Genomic DNA, 19,287 nt, shown 5'->3' with positions numbered 1-19,287 from the left:
TCTTTGACACTCCCCCCCAGTGGACGCCTGAGTGTATTTCATTAACACCGTGACATCACAACATTACACCCGTGCTCCAACACATGGTATGGAATAGGCTAAGGGGCGGGACATCTAAGTGGTGGAATGATCCCAATAGGGCAGGCCAGCAAACCAATCAGAGCAGACTGGGCTCTGGTTTCAGACAGACAGTATGAGAAAAATAAAGAGCTTTTTGAACATTAAAGCATGTTCAAAAACATAGTTTAGAGGCACTAAATACTAATGTGAACCTGAAGATAAGCATTATGGGGGCCTATTTAAGTTTATTACTCCTATGTTAGAAACAAAACTCTGGTGAAGCATATTTTTTCTTTATGAATGTGGAGAAGAAAAAAAACCTGCATTATCACATGCACAATACATTTAGTTTGAAAAAAATAATTTAATATCTTACATTTGGCAGGCTAAGGCTACAGATAATAAAACCAAAACAAAGCTACTGAGACCACCGCATAGGAAAACCTATGACAGTTAAAAAGTTGCTTATATCATTGTTTAGAGATATTTATGCCATTAAGACATAACAAAACAATGCATCAATAAGACACTTAAAACCAACAAAGGAAAGGCACTATTATGTTCAAATTGAGTTATTTAGCAGTAAAGTAGAGGTACCTTTAAATAACAGAAAAACATTACGAGTGTCAGATTTAAGAAAGAGGCAAACAAAAACATTTGATTCCAGGATTTGTTCTTTCGGCTCAACCTTTGCAGCGAGGCTTTTTTTGTTCAGAGATGGAGAGAGGAGAAAAGCTTCCTGGGAACCGCAGAGTCCACAGCTTTTCCTGTGTGGATGTATTGTGGAGTTTCGTTCCTGAAAGGAGCGCTGTTCTCTTTGTCCACCACCAGACCACCGTAACACTTTCTACACACCGCCTGATACTTGTCAACGCCACCGATCACTTCCACCTGTGGCACGGAGGGAAAACAGTTACCAGGTTATTTGATTTGATTGAATAAATGGAAACTCTGTTCACTTAATATGTACCCCACAGAGTAAGGGTGATATGGACAGATGAATTAGGGCCACTATGAGAAAAATAAGCAAATTAATATATTCTCTGGGATAAATGTGGTGCATTTCAGGGTTAAAGAAACTACACATTTCTACAAGACTAAAAAGACTTCAATGTAAATGAAAACTATATATATTTGTGGTCAATTACACTAATATTGCAAAAGTCTATCTTTTTCTGGATAAGTACCGCCTGTCCTGTCTCACTGTATTAAATAAACATGAGAATTCAAATAACATTTAGATTTAACTGAAATAGTTATCTGTGAGTATTGTGAACTGATTTTGGTAAAACCATCTTGTTATTATGTAATTAAGTATAGAGACATGGTAGTAAGAAAAACAACTGTTGTGACGCATGTTATGGGAACTTGGGAAGACATTTCTGAGATCCTCCTCACCTCCTGCTCTGCTCCTATCCTCTTGGTGTAGGCAGCCTCTTTGAAACACTGCATGCAGACGGCATGGAGCTTCACTACGCTCTCTGCTAGAGGGATGAGGTTCAGGATGTTTCCAAAAGGCTACAAGAATGCAGAGAACAGCAGAAAAAGCAGTCAGAACCACTGAATGGATGGAGGTTTAATAACATTACAAGGACAGAACACTATAGAAAGCGATAACGAGCGCTGTCAAAGAGTGCTGCTCATGCAGATTGTTCACCATCTTCGCTAAAGAATGACCTTTTTTTAGACAGAGGGGCATTATCAGCATCTATACAGTGTCCAAGTGTTTGTGAAAATCACATTTAGACAAACACAGATACTCACTTTTCTCTGAAAGGTTCCATCCAAGGCAGCTACAATGATTGTCTTCCCTAAATTGGCCATTTCTTCACAAAATTCCACTGTGTCTGGAAACTGTGAGAACACACAACAAGTGCAAATTGGTTATTGAGGAATCTGTCATAAGACATACTGGTCTCTATAAGTAAACAGTATAAAGATCGAAAAGATATGAAGCATATTTACTTACAAATTGTCCTTCGTCAATTCCTATGACACAGGCTTGTAATGCCAGAGACCGCAAGTTTCCAAGACGATCGGCCGGTACAGCTTCCATTATGTTTCTAACGGATGGAAAGGATAGAGGAGGAACATGTATATTGTCACAGATGTTGAAATTGATCTGATACTACATTACAAATTACTTTAAGCAGGAGGTGTACCAAAATAATTATGTGGAATGTCCCCACTAGAGGACCTCCTTGCTCAGATATCAGGACCACAAAAGGAACACATTATTTCTCCCTTTCGCTTTTTAAGTAACTAATGCAATCGCATATTTTGTTCAATTTTTCTACTCTTTTGGACAAAAGAATAATTTATTTCTTTGCAGATATTTTAAGCAATCTCAGGTTTAAATTTTTCTTTTGACATTTCAATTTTCCCCAACATAGTTTAAGTGCAAACATTTTTCCTTGTATGTATTACTTGTTTTAGTAAGGACATTGTTCAAACAGAGGTGCAAAAAAAGCTCAAATTTAGAGCAAGGTAACAACGTCTTAGTCTAGTTTAATTAATTTACTACACATACCCAAAACACAAACACTGGTATATTTCTGTAAATGTGAACGTATTTGTAAATAAAAACAGGGTACTTACTTGTCATGTGTTGCCATGCCTTGGTCAGAATAACGTGTGTCTTTGCATACTTGACCACCAGGCAGTTGTACTGTGCTATCTGGAACCTGCGCACTCTCCTCATCAGTTCAGTGCTGCACACATAATGACAATAGTTTAGTTAAAGTCGGGGGAAACACAACTGTACATTATTATTGACAGTGCCTCTTTAAAAACAATCAAACAACATGCTGCTGCACCATAATCACGAGTCAACATATACTAGTGTTTATTGTAATATTGTTTGGTATATTGTGCAATATCGTTTAGAGTGCTGCTACAATGTATAAATACATACAAAGCAGACTGCATATCACATAATTCATATAGACTCAATCTTATTATACATCCATGGCCTCAATAGACAGCAGCTGGGTAAACAATGGCAGATATTTGGCGGGATGTTTAAGTATGGGCGGAATGTTTTTGTAAAATTACATTAAATGTTGAAGATGAATGACAACAGCTTAGTACTGATAGAAAATAAGATTTGTTTTACTGTTCCAAGGACCAAAAACTCACCTTTTGCCTGAAAACATTGGTCCAAAGATGACCTAAAAACAACAGTGAAGGGCGGTAAATCATACTGAGGTAGTCGGTACAGTTAAGGCAGCCGATGGTCAATGACACAGAACCAAACGGATTTAATAAGACACGTAACTATAGCTTATAATCAGTCCTGAGTGTGCAATTTAAAGACAAACTGTAAACTACTTGATAGGATGGTAAAACTGAGGCAACGAAAAAGTTACTAACCTGAATTTGTCCTCGTGCTTTCCTCGGTGAATTTGGCATAACTCTTGGGGAATCCACACAGTCCATTTTGACTTAAATACGCTTTAATTCAGTAAAAACAGTGGAAAAAATACAGTCGAATAAATAACAAATAAATGTAAGCTCAAAGGAGAGTCCTGACACCAAATATTGAATATTCCCGCTGGTGGTCGTGCGCAGCTTTATCTAAAGGTGATGGACCAATGGGCGCGGAGTCACATGATTCTTTGAACCAATCAGCTTCCACGGAGATGCGACGGATGTGACGACAGAGAGAGTGACTTCCATGGTGGGAAACGCTTGTTCTGAAATAATAAAAAAACAATCTGATTATTTTCCTTATTTTAACAGAAATTATCTTGAATGAAGTCACATATACAAAATATGAAACTTATTTTAAAATCCGACTAAATTGTTTGTATCTTTGTATGATTTTACTTCCTCAATCTGTAGTGGTCATATGGTTTGTCAAAGAGAGAGAATGGTAATGGGCAAATATATTCAGTATTTTTCCCTTCCCCCTTTTAAATCTGCTGTAAACACGGTTTCAAGGTCTCGCTATCAGGGAACTATACAAACTGAGCTTTAGTCTAAAGTTCAGTGCTTACGCTGTGGCACCGACTTTCTGCCTGCAGACTTTTGGAAACTTCAAGAGAAAACATGACACACTGGACTGATATAAAGAAAGATGTAAGAATGTTGCAAACTTTTATTTTAATCTCCTCTACTGTTATGATATTGTTGTGCGTAAAAGAATTATAATCAGTGGTGGAGGAACTAGGCGAAATTAGTGATACCGAAGTGTAGAAGTTAAAAGTAAGTATTGCAGCATAGACGGAATTTGCGGGGGTGGGGGGCAGTGGCTGAGATATGTTACAGTGTGCGAGTCATAGGTGCGCTCCGGTACTTATGCAAATAGCACTATATCCCTGTGTACAACAGACTTTATAGTTGCGACGAGTAAAAAGTCAGAACCTGATTTGATGCGATGTGTTGTTTGGCCATATTGCAACCTTTGCACTATTGTCTTTTCCGTTACTGTATCCATAGCACCACACGCAACAGTTCGGGCTGTGTACTGACGTCAGTAAAACAAGTATATATATTTTGTTGCCCCTCCAAGTGCAAATGTCAAACTCCGCCTATGTATTGCATTCAAAACTTTATTAAGGTAAAGTGTCAAAGCATGCTTAATCAGCATTGCACCCAATGTTATAAATTAAAGTAAAAGAAAGTAGCTTTCATTATATAGGAATATATTGTAGTGTAGTAGAAGGAAAATTACTAGAAAATGAAACCTTAATAACCTTAAAATGTTATAATTATATATATATTTTAGTTTGAAATACAAATTAACCACTGTATATGTTGTATTACAAAATGTATATATTTTTTACTACAATGTGCATACTTATACTTGAACTGTTATGCTTTATATATTCATTTCATTTGATCTTTTTGTTGCACATTCTTACATTAAATTATTAAGTTTGTATAAGCATTTTTATGCAATTTATTTATTTTTCTTGTATTTTAATTCATTCTAAATCCGAATGAGACACGGGTATATTGCCAAATAAGTAAAATAAATGTGCATCAATGTAAGCCAACTAGCTTTGTGTACAATGGTGCTTACATACACAGGAATTGAATTATAAGAAAATAGCAATTATAAAAACTCTTTTGGAAACTATAACTTTTTTGTTATATTAATGTTTACAAGTAATGTGAATCTACAAAAAATATCCCAACAAGTAAATACAATAAGCTACCCTGCAGAATACAACCAGTTGTGTAACAGAATAAAAAAAGAAAAGAGAGGTTGCTCCATTTTAATTTCTTTCACGTTTCTGTAGCTGTATTTTCTACCTCCTGAACGATGCTACATAAAACGGCAAAGCTCTTTAACAACACTAAATGAAATCAGAGTCTTAAGTATGGGGCTAATGCTACCAGGGGAGGGCGCTGTTCACCGTGTTTCTCTGCCGCTCATGGTGGTCGGTCTCTCCGATCTCATGGCTGACAGCAGTCCCTCGGTTTGACAGGAGCTCGAGAGGCAGTATTCCCCCAGCCAGTGGTCGCACAGGATGTCTGCAGACGACGTGATTAACGCTCACGTAAAGGCTCTGAAGGAAGGTCGGTGTGTTTTGAAGCTAACGTGCTAATATGCAACAAAGCAAAGAAATCCAGTTAATAGCACAGGGCAGGCCGACAGCGTTAGAGCAAAACAGGTGTTCAGAAACTGTTACCCCGTGGAAATGTGTCAATGACCAAGAGTTTAAGCTCTAAATAGGAGATTTTATTAAATATATTTCGAAACGCAAGCTCAAGTAACAAAAACAAATGTCACATGTTTTTAAATTGAATGAATAGGCTATTATTAGGCTATATGCGGTACACTAATGTAGACTTTATTCCTAGAACAACCTCAATTTATGAAAGTAGTAAGCATAAACAACAGAAGCTATAAAAAAAAAGGCCTCTTTACATATTCCATAAAGAATTACTAAATGAGGGTCTTTAAAATATGTTGCTCTTCCCTGTTAAATTTTGGATTAGCATTTTGTTATTTTTTAAAAACCTTATTAAAAAAATATAATACTTTTTTTCATTGAGTCATGTTCTGGTTTCACTGTGAATATATTTTGTAAAATAAAAGGATTATTATTTATTTGACTTACTCTAAAATTGTGTATGGCAAGGCAAGTGTATGCTAAATAGCACCTTCCAACACCAGTTGCAATTAGAAGTGCTTTACAAAAAAAAGACATTTAGAGCATTAAGAAATAGTGCAGCGAGAACACATTATAAAGCAAAGAGAATAAAATAAACATAAAACATGAATAACAGAGGTATAAAATACATCTATGTTGTCTAACTCATCATCCTGTGCTTACTGTTAATTTTATTTTGTAACTTGTATGTATTGAGTGTAATTTTAAAAAAAGCACATACTTTTTTTTTGGTTTATATGGTTCTCAAACTGATTTCGCTTCTTTTTATTTTTCATCTCTTCATCTACCCGTGTCATGCTTTGATACGGTGGTCGTCCAGGTACGGAGCAGGCCCGTGGTCTGGCTCAAACGTTGCTCAACGTGCCGTACGGGGAGGGAGACGGAGAAAAACTTGATGTCTACATCCCTAGCACCAACTCTTTGGGTACATACATGTGTAAGATATGAAATATACAGATGAATATTTAATGTGTAGTGATTTAACTGACCTGGTTCTGTCTGCTTCAGATGTCCCCCTTGTTATTTACATACATGGAGGCTACTGGCAGTTTCTCAGGTAATGCATTATACTCCTGCAATTCAGCAAGATTTCCATTTCTTGTTCATGATTTTCATGTTGATGATTTGTTCTCATACAGCAAGGAGGATTCAGGATTCATGGCTGTTCCACTCATTGGTAAAGGTGTAGTGGTGGTTGCTGTCGGCTATGACATCGCCCCCAAAGGTAGAGATTTTCAATTCTGACAAGGTTGTGTCTCAAGGTTGTGGAAAAGAAGTAACTGTTTTATGAATATGAACTGGGGATGACATCCCTCTGCTTGTGTCTCTTTCAGGCAACATGGACCTGATGGTGTCTCAAGTACGCCGCAGTGTTGTGTCTGTTATTCAGCAGTATTCTCACATCAGGTACCTCTGCTTGTTTTCTGCCCGTTATTACCCTGCCTATCATTCATCTTAAAAGTATGATATGTAACTTTTCCACGTAAAAACTACTGTATCTGTTTTATGTGTTATTCAAAATGTTTCCAAAAACCTTACCTCCAATCGTGTTCTATTTCTTTTGTGCAAGCCACATTTATAGATTTAGGCGTCTTGATCTTAAGTTAACAGAGACACAACCTGAGCAAAAATTAGCCACAGCTAACTGGGAAGCTTTGTTTCTGATGAACTGCTTCTGAAAAATGCAGATTTTTAACAGGAAGCTGATTTCTCATTGTCTGATTGTTTTGGAGAGTAGGATATCTTCCCAGCTAGTTAACTGCAACACCTAACTCTGTCTTATTTAATTGTTTTGATTGAGATACCCATAGCAGCAGAAAACTATTTATTGTGCATTTCATTGATAAAATAAAATACTCTTTTAAACAACCCCTCTGACCCCGCTCTGTAAAAAAGCTGAAAATGTCAACACCACAATCGCTACTATCTCGTCTACTATCGCTATTTGTGTTTTATAAACTCTTTTTATTCTCTCCATCAGTGGCCTGTACCTGTGTGGTCACTCTGCCGGGGCTCACCTGGCTGCTATGGTCCTCTCCACTGACTGGTCTGAGTACAGCGTCACTCCTCAGATCAAAGGTAAGGTCCGACAGGTGAAACTCGTCAAGACCGACAAACACTAAATACTCTAAAAGAAGCAGACACTCAAAAATTAAGACAAATCTAGCTTGTATACTTTTGTCTTGTGGTTTTTCTCTAATTGTCTTGTAGGTGCTTTCCTTGTCAGTGGAATATATGACCTACTGCCCATCCTGTCCACCTACGTCAACGAGCCTCTGAAGATGACAGAGTATGTTTCTTACTGCAGGGCATGTAGCTGCACCTTTTTAGTGCAATTTCATGCACTGTACAGATCTGATTGATATACAATTTTTACAACCTACCTACCTAAAACCAGTGAAGCATAATATTGTTTACACAAGTAGAATTGTGCTGAAAGAGACCAGATCTTGAGCTGGTTTATGCTACAGTATGTGAGTACAGGGAAATTGATGGGGTGCAGTAGTATTTGTTGTTCTATTCAAATTACATTACATTGCATGTGACTTATTAGACACATTTATCCAAAGCAACTTACATACATTCCATACTGTTGACAATCCCCACAGGAGATCCGAAGATCAGCGCACCATCCCACTACGCCACAGCCTCCACACAAAATGCACAATACATTGCAATTTGTTATTATGGATATTTGCAAGTCGGATAATACATACACTTTGGATCTGTTCTTCCCAATCCATCTTAATTTGGAATACCATGTGGAATCTATAAATGTTCTTTGGGTCATTTGCCTCTCCAAACTCCAGCGATCATTGAGTTGCATAAATCTTTTTGTGTCTCCTGAAAGAGCTATGCGAAATGTTATCAATTATTCTATTAACATCAGTCTTAACTTATAAATATTCTATACAAATGTGGTATTTTCTATCAAATCAACCATGACATGTATAATCTTTACTTGATACTACATTTTGAGCTCCTTTAATTCACATCAAATTGGGTGAAGTTAACGGCCGGAGAACTGACAAGACATGTGCTGCAGCCATGAGTTGACACAGCGGTTTCCCGACAAATTCTAAAGATCTCTCCTGCAGTCCGAGGTTTTAACCAGTTCAGAGTGTATAATCAACATTCCTCATCAGCGAGACTAAACAAATATGGACCCTGAATCTAACTAAAGCTGTCGTCCATGGAAAAGAATGTGCGCCAGGGAACCTACGTTCCGTCTTTTAACCTCTGCACTTTTCCAGGCGGGTTCAATAAAAAATGTGATCCTGGTCCAGATAAGGAATCAATGTAGTTTGACTTAATGTAATGTAATATTATCTTTGTGGAGGAGAAGTGTGCATGTACAGGTGTCTGTGTAATTATCCTCTGCTGGTCTGTTGTACCAGTCAGTATTTGACTCCTCTCTCCCCTGGGTGTCTCCTGTTGGCAGGGAGGTGGCAGTGAGGAACAGCCCCAGTCAGCTGGTTCCTCAGCTCAAGCTCTCGTCCTCCAGCTGCCACATCATTGTAGCCGTCGCTGAGAATGACTCGCCGGAGTTTCGCAAGCAATCAGAAGAATACCACAAAGTCAGTGCGGCTGATAGAGCATGAACAGTATTTATGTTATATTTTAAAAGGTACTATTTATCTAAGGTGGAGTTGTCTGCATGACTGTGTTTTATTTTTGTTACAGACAGCAACTGCCAGTCAGTGCAATAGAGTGAAACAGGCAGGATAGTGTAGCGTGTGCATCACACCTTACAGTCCAAACAACAACGCACCTATCTGGTTAACCACAATTATTATTTTTATCATCAACAATCAGATGATATTTTTACAGATGAATGGCTTATTTTATAAAATGTCAACAAATAGTGTCAAATGCTCACTTTAAAAAAAGTTTAACCCTTGGTGAAATCTTTTAAACTATCTGTTTTCTCAACAATGTAAAAGTATACAATTAAAATAAAGTGAAAATGGTTCATTTATAATTACACATAAAACAATAAAGAACCAATTAAACAAATAACTATTATATAGATTCTATAATCTTTTGATCAATATTTTGTGTAAAAATATTTATAATAAGCGTGATATGTCGATATGTTTATTTTGCATAAATGACATCCTCACTGTGCTATTACCCTTACATGTGTTGCTATTCACTAAGTGCTAATAGTTTTTCTAGTGTGTGAGGGATTTGTAAGCATTTTGTGTATATTTATATATTTTTTACATCTGTCTTCTGGCTTTAAAGACTTTGGAGGCGTCAGGACTTGATGTGACCTTGGAAGATGTGGCCAACACAGACCACTTCAGTATCATCGAGCAACTTGTAGATGGGGAGTATCACCTTACAAAGGTACAAACACTCAACAAACAAAACAACAAAACACGATTCATTTTGATGCTATTTTCCAAAATTACTTTTGGACAAAGCCTTTGTAGTCTACTTAAGTTTTTATTAAACATCAAACCCATTTGTAGTAGTTTTCAACAAGTTCAGCATTCATGTATTATTGACTTTAAGGATTTGCTTTGTCTTTAAGGTAGTTTCATGGTTTTGATAGGAACAGCTGTGGTTTTATATCCTTTCTATTTTTCTCCGTAGCTTCTCTTGAAGACAATGGGGAAGAGCTGAGGTGGTGGTCTTTGATCCATCATCATATATCCACATACCTCTGTATCAACATACACCTCGAAACAGAGTTATTGTGAAACGATAATGATAATATATGCATTATTTCAGGTTTGTACATTAGCAAATGTACTAGTTAACTCTATCATTACCTCTATGTTCACTGTAGCTACTACTGTCAGAAGAACTGTGTGCCTAAACCTGAGTCACTATAAAGATGGTGATTGTAGCAAATTCTACTACTGTTAAACCCGCTCATATCCAAACAGATTATTAACCGCCCCTAGTGCACAATGTTATCATTTGGAAGTACTGTTCCACCGGCACACTGAAAGTTTTAGAGATCATGGTTAGTTGTGGCATATTTACAGTGTTATGTAAAAGGGTGGCTCTGTCTGTTTTGTTTTTTCTGTCTTGTGACAATCTGAACCGCTACTTAAAGACCATGGGTAGGAAAAAAATACTCATTTCGAGAGTACTGATGTATCATATAAAAAGAATGAAGCTTTTGTTTTGTAACTGACACATATCTCCCCCAGGGAAATTGAATGAACACTATATATTTGCACTGTTTATTTGAGCCTAATATAGTACTTATATTTAAATGCACATATTTTAACATCAAATGAGACAAAATGATGCACATTGTTACTGCGCTTGTTCTAGCATCTTTGGTAATTGTTTCCATTATTGTTTATACAAAGTGTTAATCATTACTGTAGATTATAGAGAGAATCATCACAATAAATATATACATTTGAACATCTCTGTAACAATAGTTATTTGTTTTTGTATGCTTGCAAGTAGATGAGATTTGCTTTAACTTGATTATAGACACATATTATATTGCTCAAAATAAGTTGCAGGACTGTATTTTAGTATTATTACAACGCAAGTTATTTATGGTAATGTCTTTGAAGAAAAGTTAATTAGGGAAATGCTTGCCACTGATGTACAGAAGATAGGCCCTGCATCATTGTTATTATCAACCTCGTGGGAAATCTGTTTTTAAGACCTTTTTTGTAGATACTGGGCTTTTCCTAAATCAACTTTATTTAATAAAATGACCACAAACTAAACAGAAAACCAAAGTAACTTTTCAAGTCACCTACATGTAGTTAAAACAAATTAAGTTTTACTACAACAGCCCTGCAAATAATGCCTTAATGAAAGGTTTCTTAATGGTAATTTTGGACATGTACTTTGGTTGTTTCATAGATATGCTTGTGTTCTTAAGATTGTGTCCTCCTCATTTATATCATGAAGGTATATTACATTAAGGCTATAGATTATTAATGGACTGTCGAGGCCCAGGTAATTACAGGGCATTTTCACCACTAAATGTTTATGTGGACATGGGTGGAGGGATGGCCCTAATGAATGTTCTTTCTCCGAACCATTTCTGTTATTTTATAAAACTGTGGTCAATAATATATCAGTAGTATTTATTGGAATTGGTTGAACATAATTTGGTGTTCATCAGTTCAGGTTTTCGGGGCAGTTTGGGGAGTTGTTTACGACATCAGTTGGTCTCCAGGCAGGAGGAGCTAATCGCCGGGAGATCGCACACAACAGCCCACCAGACATGGCCGGTCGTTCGGGCTTGGATACTCTCTACATCAGGTAAGCCCTAAGGTTTTGAAATTCACAAAATAACGACCTGAACACTCCTAGCTCCCTTCAGCGTCCTAAATCCAGTGAATAATCTTGTTGGCGGTACTAACGTTAGCATGACATAGGAGTATGCTAGCAGTCTGAGTTGCTAGCCGGTGTTAGCTTCATGGCTAAAATGTTTAAATGGAACCCGTGTAGTTCCAACTCTTACATAAAGAAATACTTAGCTCCCTTTATACTAATCGGCATGTCATTATTTCCGAAGTAAGTCAAAGTTTAACACAATTCTGCAACTGAAGCCTACGTTTTAAGGTTGACTTTTGAACATTTTGTTCACTTTTTGGAAGCCAGTCAAAGTTTACAAGTGTTACCGGGGGTGCTGCGGTTCGCCGTGGCTGGCAGCTAAAGATAAGTGACTACTTGTCAAAAGAGAAATGTTGCTGCAGCTATAACGGTTTCTTGTCGGCACTAAAAAATACAGAATTATTACAAGGACTAGTGTTTGTTCTCTTTATTTCTCAACATAACAGTTCTGTACAAACTGTTTTGAAACCGTTGTTACGTGGTTGGTCAATGCTGAGGTTACTTTACTACACCTGTGTCTGCATCTTCTTTAACCATCAGTTAAACATGAGTTACTATTTGTTATTTGTAAAAACATGTTCGTATTTAGCTTGAAAAGTGTGATTTTTAGTGTTACTAAAGGTCTGACTAAACAAACAGAAGACATACAAACATTGGCACTATGGTTGTCCCTGTTTACTTATCCACTTAATCCGACATATGTATTACAATATTTATCAAAAGCCATTTAGAAATCCCTGTCAAACATCTGGAGAATAACAGTTAAACAAAAAGCAAATGTCACAGTGACCATGAGAAGTGGTTGAATGCTCCAAAAAAAGCTTCTAGGTAAAAGTTATGTGTTCCTTTGGTAGGAATACACCTGTAAATATAGGGAAACTCATATTAAGCTGTAACCTTTGGCAGCTTAATAAATCATTGATTATATAAATGATTGGAAATTATGCAATATATGCAATTGACATCCTCAGAAAACTGGTGTTAGGATCTATAACTAGCAGAACTCACGAAAAACAGTCAAACCTTTAAAACACACACAAACACAACCCTGGAAAAGCTTGCTGCCCTTGTTGTGACCTTAAATGACACAGGGGCATGAAACATAATGGAGACTTGGATTTATCAAAGCCATCATGGGATTTTAGGCTTATATTTTCTGTATTAACTTCCGTCCACCATTTAAATCTCTTCAGTCCTCCTTGGGTGTGCAACCTTGGCTATTCAAAGTGCTTTTGAAACCCTTTGTTCAAGTTTCACTGTGCTCCCTTGCAAAATAATCAATTACAGTAATCCCATTGTTATTCAAACAATGACATAGTACACCTTGTTTTTATTTAAGCCTCCCCTTTATTTTTTGAGTCTTCAAGAAGGGGTGGAAACTTGAGATAGTGTAATGGAGAGAAAAGGAGGAGGCTCAGTAAGATAGGGATCAGTTATTCATGTGGGACAGACGGAGGGTTGAAGTAGACGTAGAGTTTATTATGTGATGCGTGCGAAGGAGAACATCATGATGGTTACAGCGTGTTCAGGAGAGAAGAGGCGAAGGAAGGGTGAATAATTTCAATCATCATACAGCGAGGCAGTGTTTGGGTCTGTGCTGTAGAGGGGACGGGGAGTAGGGGCCATGCATACAATGGTGACAATAAGGGCATTATTTGTTGGCAAAGTTTGACATGTCTGCGTGTAAGCATGTTAGTTGTGTACTATGAACTTGTTGAGAGAGTCGCTGAAGAGGCAGAGGGCACATGTAATGTCTAGCAGCTGAATGGGATGTGGTCGAAATATTTCTACAAACCGGTTTGTATTTACAGCCATGTGTTTGAGTTTTCTTAAGCTGCATGGTGTTGATGCTTCACAGAGACAAGAGTTACCACTGAGGCTGTTGTGACATTTATTTTGACATACTTCAGTCCCGCTGAGTTATTGCCACAGCTTTACCATAAATGTGTAATTTACCATGGCATCATCCTCCAACGCTCAAGATTCCATTCACTTTGTGGCTGCTTTGCCAGCGTAACTAATTATACCTTAATCGTACATTTAAATCTCGAGCAATATTTTGTGATTGCTAGGAAAGTGGTAAACTTTTTCAGGAATTGGCTTTCTAAAAAGCAAGCATTAAGGTATTCAATACTGCATGTACAAGAAAAAGATCAAGTAAAATTACAATAATTATAAATTTGGTCAGATATTACTTTGAAATGATTAAAACCAATTAACCATATTCAGTGAGCATCGAAGGGTTGATAGAGCTATGACTTATGACACTACTGCAGCTTATTTACTGTACATGTTGGTAACTGTTGACAACGGAAAGGTCAAGGTTCATCCCAAAACAAGCGTACCGCTCATATTTCAGCATACAGGGTGTGACTTGGCGTCTCATTCCAACCCTACACAGTCTTCAGAACATTGACTTGACAGTTTAGATTATGGGCGTTTGGTGAAATCACATATATATAAATAAACCTTATTTTCCTGGCTTTAAGCTTAAGATAAGTCCTTTAAGATATGTACTACTAGCAGAACACTTAAGGCCTGAGAGGTGTCATAGTAATTAGGTATATTTTTTTATCATTTTAAATCATTCTTCCAGGAACAGATGGAGCATTGGCTTGTTTTTGTACTTGCTGACACTGCATTTTAGATAGTGCTCTTTAATCAATTCACAGGGGAACAGGATTTCCCAGAGGACGGGAATAGTCTCATGATTTGATCAATGTAATGGGTAGATGATTAACGTGTGAAATTGTGCCTCCCTAAAGATTTGTGACTTATTGTCATTCACTGTGTGTGGAGGTGGTCTTTACTTTGTGTGAGGGGACCCACCTGTGCTTCAGGAACACTGCAGGAAAACTTCCTGATGTCCAAGTAAAAACATGAAAAAGTCTTACATCTATTAGAGTCGACGGTTTTTGAATGTACTGATCCGGTGTTGGTCCAACACTGGAAAAATCACCGGATGGGGAAAATTGTAAAGGATCTATTAGCTGCGCAACAGCTGCCACCTCAGGTGTAAAGTTATTTGTGAAGAGCAAACCCTAGTTTTTCCCACACCTCACAAGTGATTTGTTTCAGTGTACATATCAGTAGACAGATATAATTTGACCTCAACATCAAAACACAGCGAGGTTAGTTAGGACGGGCCTTTAACCTACTCAGTATGCAGATTAGAAGTTCTGTACAACAAAGCTCTGTTTTGAACAAAGAACAAAAGAACCAGCCGCCTATTTGCCCAACTCGTCGTCCTCCCCCATGTTCATTCTTTCATCTTCCCCAGCCATTGTTTCAGTGTTTTGTTTATCAAACATCATACAGATCTTTTTATAACATAGAGGTCTGATTTCTGTTATGCCATAGACCACTCCAAATGTTTCCTAAATCTTTATCTCTACATGTATGGCAGCCATTCCAGTGTCTGTTGAATTCCATCAGAGAGAAAAAATCTCAGTAGTTTATAGAATAAAATAAAAAATAAAAAATCATTTGACTGAAAGACATACCTATAAATAATAAAACCAGAGAAAATGATAATGCTGAAGTGGGCTCTTACAATTATTTAATAATAGTATATAGATTTGTATCTTTTCTGTACAGTTTTTGCCATTGCTCTTTTCTTTCATCTTCTGTTTTTGTTACATTTTGTGAAATGCCACATCATCCCTCTAATGTGCCTCCCTCCCTCAGTCCCAGGCTGTAGTGCTCCTCCGCCCCAGTCCGAGCCTGAGGATGGAAGCAATACTTCGATGACCTCCTTTGGCCTGTCGGTCCGGGGCCTCCCCCTGGCCTTGGCTTCCATGACACAAGTCACCGCCTCAGACTCGCGCTTCCACCCTAAATGGCGTGCGATCACGGTTGCGACCCTACTGGCTTTAGTGCTCATGCTATACCTGAACCGGACGGTAGGCAGCAGAAACGCTGCTCCGAGAGGTGACTATCGCAACGGGGTTCACAGTTTGCAAATGCACAGCGAGGGTGAGGGGGACCTCTTCAGGGACATAAACAGACAAGCTGCACGAAGCCCCCCCCGCCACCAGAGAGGGTTAAGACCTTACAACGACACGTACCCATTAAGTCGGCCGGAGAAGACAGAGCACGGCGTCCGCTACCGCATCGCTGTGATCGCAGATCTGGACACAGCGTCGCGCAGCTCTAAGGATCAGACTTGGTTCAGCTACATGAAGAGAGGGCACCTGACGGTCTCAAACAGCGCCGACAGGCTGGAGGTGGAGTGGGACGCTGAGACGGTCACGCTGGAGAGTCATCTGGCTGAGAAAGGACGAGGTACAGGGGAATTAACACACACACTTCCCACTATTCTCCCTCTTAGAATGTGAGTTACCTCAATGAGTCTTTGTCTGCTGCAGGTATGGAGCTGTCTGAGCTGGTGGTGTTCAACGGGCACCTCTACAGCGTGGACGACCGTACAGGCGTGGTGTACAGGATCGAGGGCAGCCAGGCAGTCCCCTGGGTCATATTACCCGACGGGGACGGATCCGTCTCCAAAGGTCAGTCTGAAAAGATGTCTTGTATTTCTATATATCTGATTCTGATTTACTTAAGCTTCACAACATTTTCTCCAGTAAAAAAGTCTAGAACTAACCCAAAGAAAGTCGTCCATTGCTTCCTTTCTTATGTTGTTTTGGTGTTCACGAATCAGTCGTTACTTTGTGTGCAGGATTCAAAGCAGAGTGGCTGGCGGTGAAGGATGAGCACCTTTATGTTGGCGGACTGGGGAAGGAGTGGACCACCACCTCTGGGGAAGTCGTCAACAATCACCCAGAGTGGGTGAAAGTTGTCGGTTACCTTGGTGACGTGCAGCACGAGAACTGGGTGCCGCACTACAATGCCCTGCGGAGCGCCACAGGGATACAACCACCAGGTCAGGACTTTCCTTTATAGTCCTGTCACATACAGCATTACTGTTGGCACTGCATCTGGTCAGTGGCACTGATGGGGCAGTGTGAGTTCCAGATGCTTGGGGCCCCTTAATATTAATTAATAAATAAAGCAGCATTCTAAGCCTGTTTTAAGAACAACATTTAGTGTCATTGGAGGATAGTGGTGTGATGCACCCTTTTGTTTTTATTTAAAAAAAGTGATGTATATATTTCAGTCTGTTTATTTCTAGTATGTTATAAAAAATTGGTAGGGAGAAAATAATGTGATTTCTTTTATTTAATTAGGAGTAATATGTGCTGGGGTGTGATATTCAGATGTTTGTTTTTTTAATGAATGTTACACAATGCAAGAAAAAATATATGAACTGAGGATAAGTGGCAAATAACACACTCATTTTTGGATAGAAACACAATAACTTCACAAATGACCAAGAAAAAAAACAACCAAAATAGTTACCACTTTAGTTTTGGATATTCTGGGTGTTTGCTTTTGGAATATTATGCCTCTTCCATGGCTAAATAAATGGTTTCAAATCTAAAATGGGACATGGTTTGCCGATCCAGATAAACAATTTTTATAAAATCTGAATTTTTGGATTTGGAGAAGGCTACACAAATAATGATGTATACCTATAGGAAATGATGACGGATCACCGTTTGACATGCTGCAAAGTCAGCAAATATTCAAAAGTCATTCAAACCTGAGGAAAATCCTTGCGATGATGTTCGCAAGGATTGTTCACAGGCTTGTTCCCATGGCGATGATGTCCTGAGGAAGCCCGGCCATGGCGATGGGTTTGAAGAAGCCCAGTTTAGTGTAAAAGTCGAGCATCCTCCGATCGCTGTGCCTCAACTCACAGAACACGCCTCTGGAACCTGAAAGCGATGGAAAAGGAAACCATGATGCTTTTAAAGATTTACTATTCATTTAATATTGAAATTAGGATTGTGTTGTGAAAAAATATATGAACTGAGGATAAGTGGCAAATAACACACTCATTTTTGGATAGAAACACAATAACTTCACAAATGACCAAGAAAAAAAACAACCAAAATAGTTACCACTTTAGTTTTGGATATTCTGGGTGTTTGCTTTTGGAATATTATGCCTCTTCCATGGCTAAATAAATGGTTTCAAATCTAAAATGGGACATGGTTTGCCGATCCAGATAAACAATTTTTATAAAATCTGAATTTTCATTTGGATTATGGCTGCTGGACAGATAGAGACACTTGTTAGAGATTCTAGTGATTCATTCAAATAAAACTGATAGAAAATCCCTACCCTTTCTTACTCTCATTTCCACAACTCTTCTTGTCCTATAGGCTACCTTATCCATGAATCAGCAGCGTGGAGTGAGCGTCTGCAGCGCTGGTTCTTCCTCCCTCGGCGCGCCAGCCACGAGCACTACGAGGAGGCAGCGGACGAGCAGCGTGCCACCAACCTCCTGCTGTCCTGCCCCGCAGACTTCAGCTCCATCACAGCGCGGCAAGTCGGACCGCTCAACCTCATCCGCGGTTTCTCCTCATTCAAGTTTGTCCCAGACACGGACGATCAGATCATTCTGGCCCTGAAGTCAGAGGAGTATGCAGGCAGCCTCGCCACCTACATCACTGCCTTTACGTTAGATGGCCAGGTGCTGATGCCCGAGACAAGGATAGGGAGTGTGAAGTTTGAAGGGCTGGAGTTCATTTAAAGTGTGTGCAAGGTCTAAAAGATTAAGGAGTTGACTGAATACGTGCAACACTCTTGTTTGAAGTTCTTTGTATGACATTCCCCTCGTTTTTACTGTGCAATAATGACACAAAGCTATACATTTCATAATTATATTGTATAAGAGCAGCAAGAGAGGGCAACAGGGAAGGAGAGTTCAATCACCAAGAGAGACTGAAGTTGAGTAATACAGTTTAAGGTTTTAAAATTAGGCATTACATATATTCCTGATGAGTCTAGGTCACACAAACTTTATGAAACCCCAGGTAGTGTGGATCTCCTCCCCTGCAACCAAACGCTGCTGCTCAGACACTCAGGAGGAAATATTTTTAAGGGATGGAAATAAATGTCCTTTAATTACTTGAAATATCCAACTTACTCAATGCTCTGTGCTTTATCTTACCTGATCAGACACACTGAAAACTCTGCTATAGGATTTATTTCTGATTCATAAACTACATGTGATATTTTCTCAACCTCACATTTCTCACTTATTTTAAATAAACTGAATATTATAAGCTTCTCAGGCCAGTATGTGAAGCACCAGCTATTTTATTTAAACAGTAACGGTTCCTGTAATCATTTTGTATCCTCTCAAATACAAATATTTAAAATATAATCCTCGTTTTAATGTGTGTTATGTATTCATCTTGTTTGACTC

General features: G+C 38.4%; 3 protein-coding genes across 5 annotated transcripts; 2 read left to right on the top strand and 1 right to left on the bottom strand.

Annotated features, from left to right (window-relative positions):
* The first annotated feature begins 218 nt into the window (after positions 1 to 218).
* Positions 219 to 11,079, top strand: afmid (arylformamidase). Of its 2 annotated transcripts, none has more exons than XM_063883029.1 (11): positions 219 to 4,140; positions 5,496 to 5,586; positions 6,505 to 6,609; positions 6,693 to 6,741; positions 6,824 to 6,909; positions 7,019 to 7,091; positions 7,666 to 7,763; positions 7,896 to 7,974; positions 9,127 to 9,262; positions 9,933 to 10,037; positions 10,287 to 11,079. In XM_063883029.1, the coding sequence occupies exons 1-11, from the start codon at positions 4,111 to 4,113 to the stop codon at positions 10,314 to 10,316; spliced, it is 882 nt and encodes a 293-aa protein (XP_063739099.1). In that variant the 5' UTR covers positions 219 to 4,110; the 3' UTR covers positions 10,317 to 11,079. The 2 variants fall into 2 exon arrangements, with proteins under 2 accessions (XP_063739099.1, XP_063739100.1); XM_063883030.1 differs by having other exon boundaries at positions 5,477 to 5,586.
* Positions 405 to 3,622, bottom strand: tk1 (thymidine kinase 1, soluble). Its single transcript, XM_063883032.1, is given in 8 exon segments — positions 405 to 951; positions 1,459 to 1,578; positions 1,825 to 1,914; positions 2,030 to 2,123; positions 2,659 to 2,704; positions 2,707 to 2,771; positions 3,199 to 3,230; positions 3,433 to 3,622. Coding segments are annotated over 8 exon segments (693 nt in total). The 5' UTR covers positions 3,499 to 3,622; the 3' UTR covers positions 405 to 771.
* Positions 11,080 to 11,735: 656 nt separating the features above from the next.
* On the top strand, positions 11,736 to 19,245 carry cant1b (calcium activated nucleotidase 1b). Of its 2 annotated transcripts, none has more exons than XM_063884095.1 (5): positions 11,736 to 11,936; positions 15,699 to 16,295; positions 16,379 to 16,519; positions 16,690 to 16,893; positions 18,239 to 19,245. In XM_063884095.1, the coding sequence occupies exons 2-5, from the start codon at positions 15,758 to 15,760 to the stop codon at positions 18,607 to 18,609; spliced, it is 1,254 nt and encodes a 417-aa protein (XP_063740165.1). In that variant the 5' UTR covers positions 11,736 to 11,936; positions 15,699 to 15,757; the 3' UTR covers positions 18,610 to 19,245. The 2 variants fall into 2 exon arrangements, with proteins under 2 accessions (XP_063740165.1, XP_063740164.1); XM_063884094.1 differs by lacking the exon at positions 11,736 to 11,936 and adding an exon at positions 13,271 to 13,561.
* The last annotated feature ends 42 nt before the right edge of the window (positions 19,246 to 19,287 follow it).

Source organism: Eleginops maclovinus, chromosome 5 (assembly GCF_036324505.1).
Source record: "Eleginops maclovinus isolate JMC-PN-2008 ecotype Puerto Natales chromosome 5, JC_Emac_rtc_rv5, whole genome shotgun sequence".
Classification (NCBI taxonomy): Eukaryota; Metazoa; Chordata; class Actinopteri; order Perciformes; family Eleginopidae; genus Eleginops; species Eleginops maclovinus.
The sequence above is the reverse complement of the archived record's forward strand: the minus strand, read 5'-3'. Positions and strand labels throughout refer to the sequence as shown.

Bases quoted from the DNA above. Each gene is read 5' to 3' on its own strand.
- afmid (XM_063883029.1), top strand. From the start codon at position 4,111: ATGACACACTGGACTGATATAAAGAAAGAT. The intron at 5,587-6,504 runs GTCGGTGTGTTT...GTGGTCGTCCAG, and splicing joins CGTAAAGGCTCTGAAGGAAG to GTACGGAGCAGGCCCGTGGT. The intron at 6,610-6,692 runs GTACATACATGT...TGTCTGCTTCAG, and splicing joins CCCTAGCACCAACTCTTTGG to ATGTCCCCCTTGTTATTTAC.
- cant1b (XM_063884094.1), top strand. From the start codon at position 13,498: ATGCGTGCGAAGGAGAACATCATGATGGTTACAGCGTGTTCAGGAGAG. The intron at 13,562-15,698 runs GTGAATAATTTC...TCCCTCCCTCAG, and splicing joins AGAGAAGAGGCGAAGGAAGG to TCCCAGGCTGTAGTGCTCCT. The intron at 16,296-16,378 runs GTACAGGGGAAT...TGTCTGCTGCAG, and splicing joins TCTGGCTGAGAAAGGACGAG to GTATGGAGCTGTCTGAGCTG.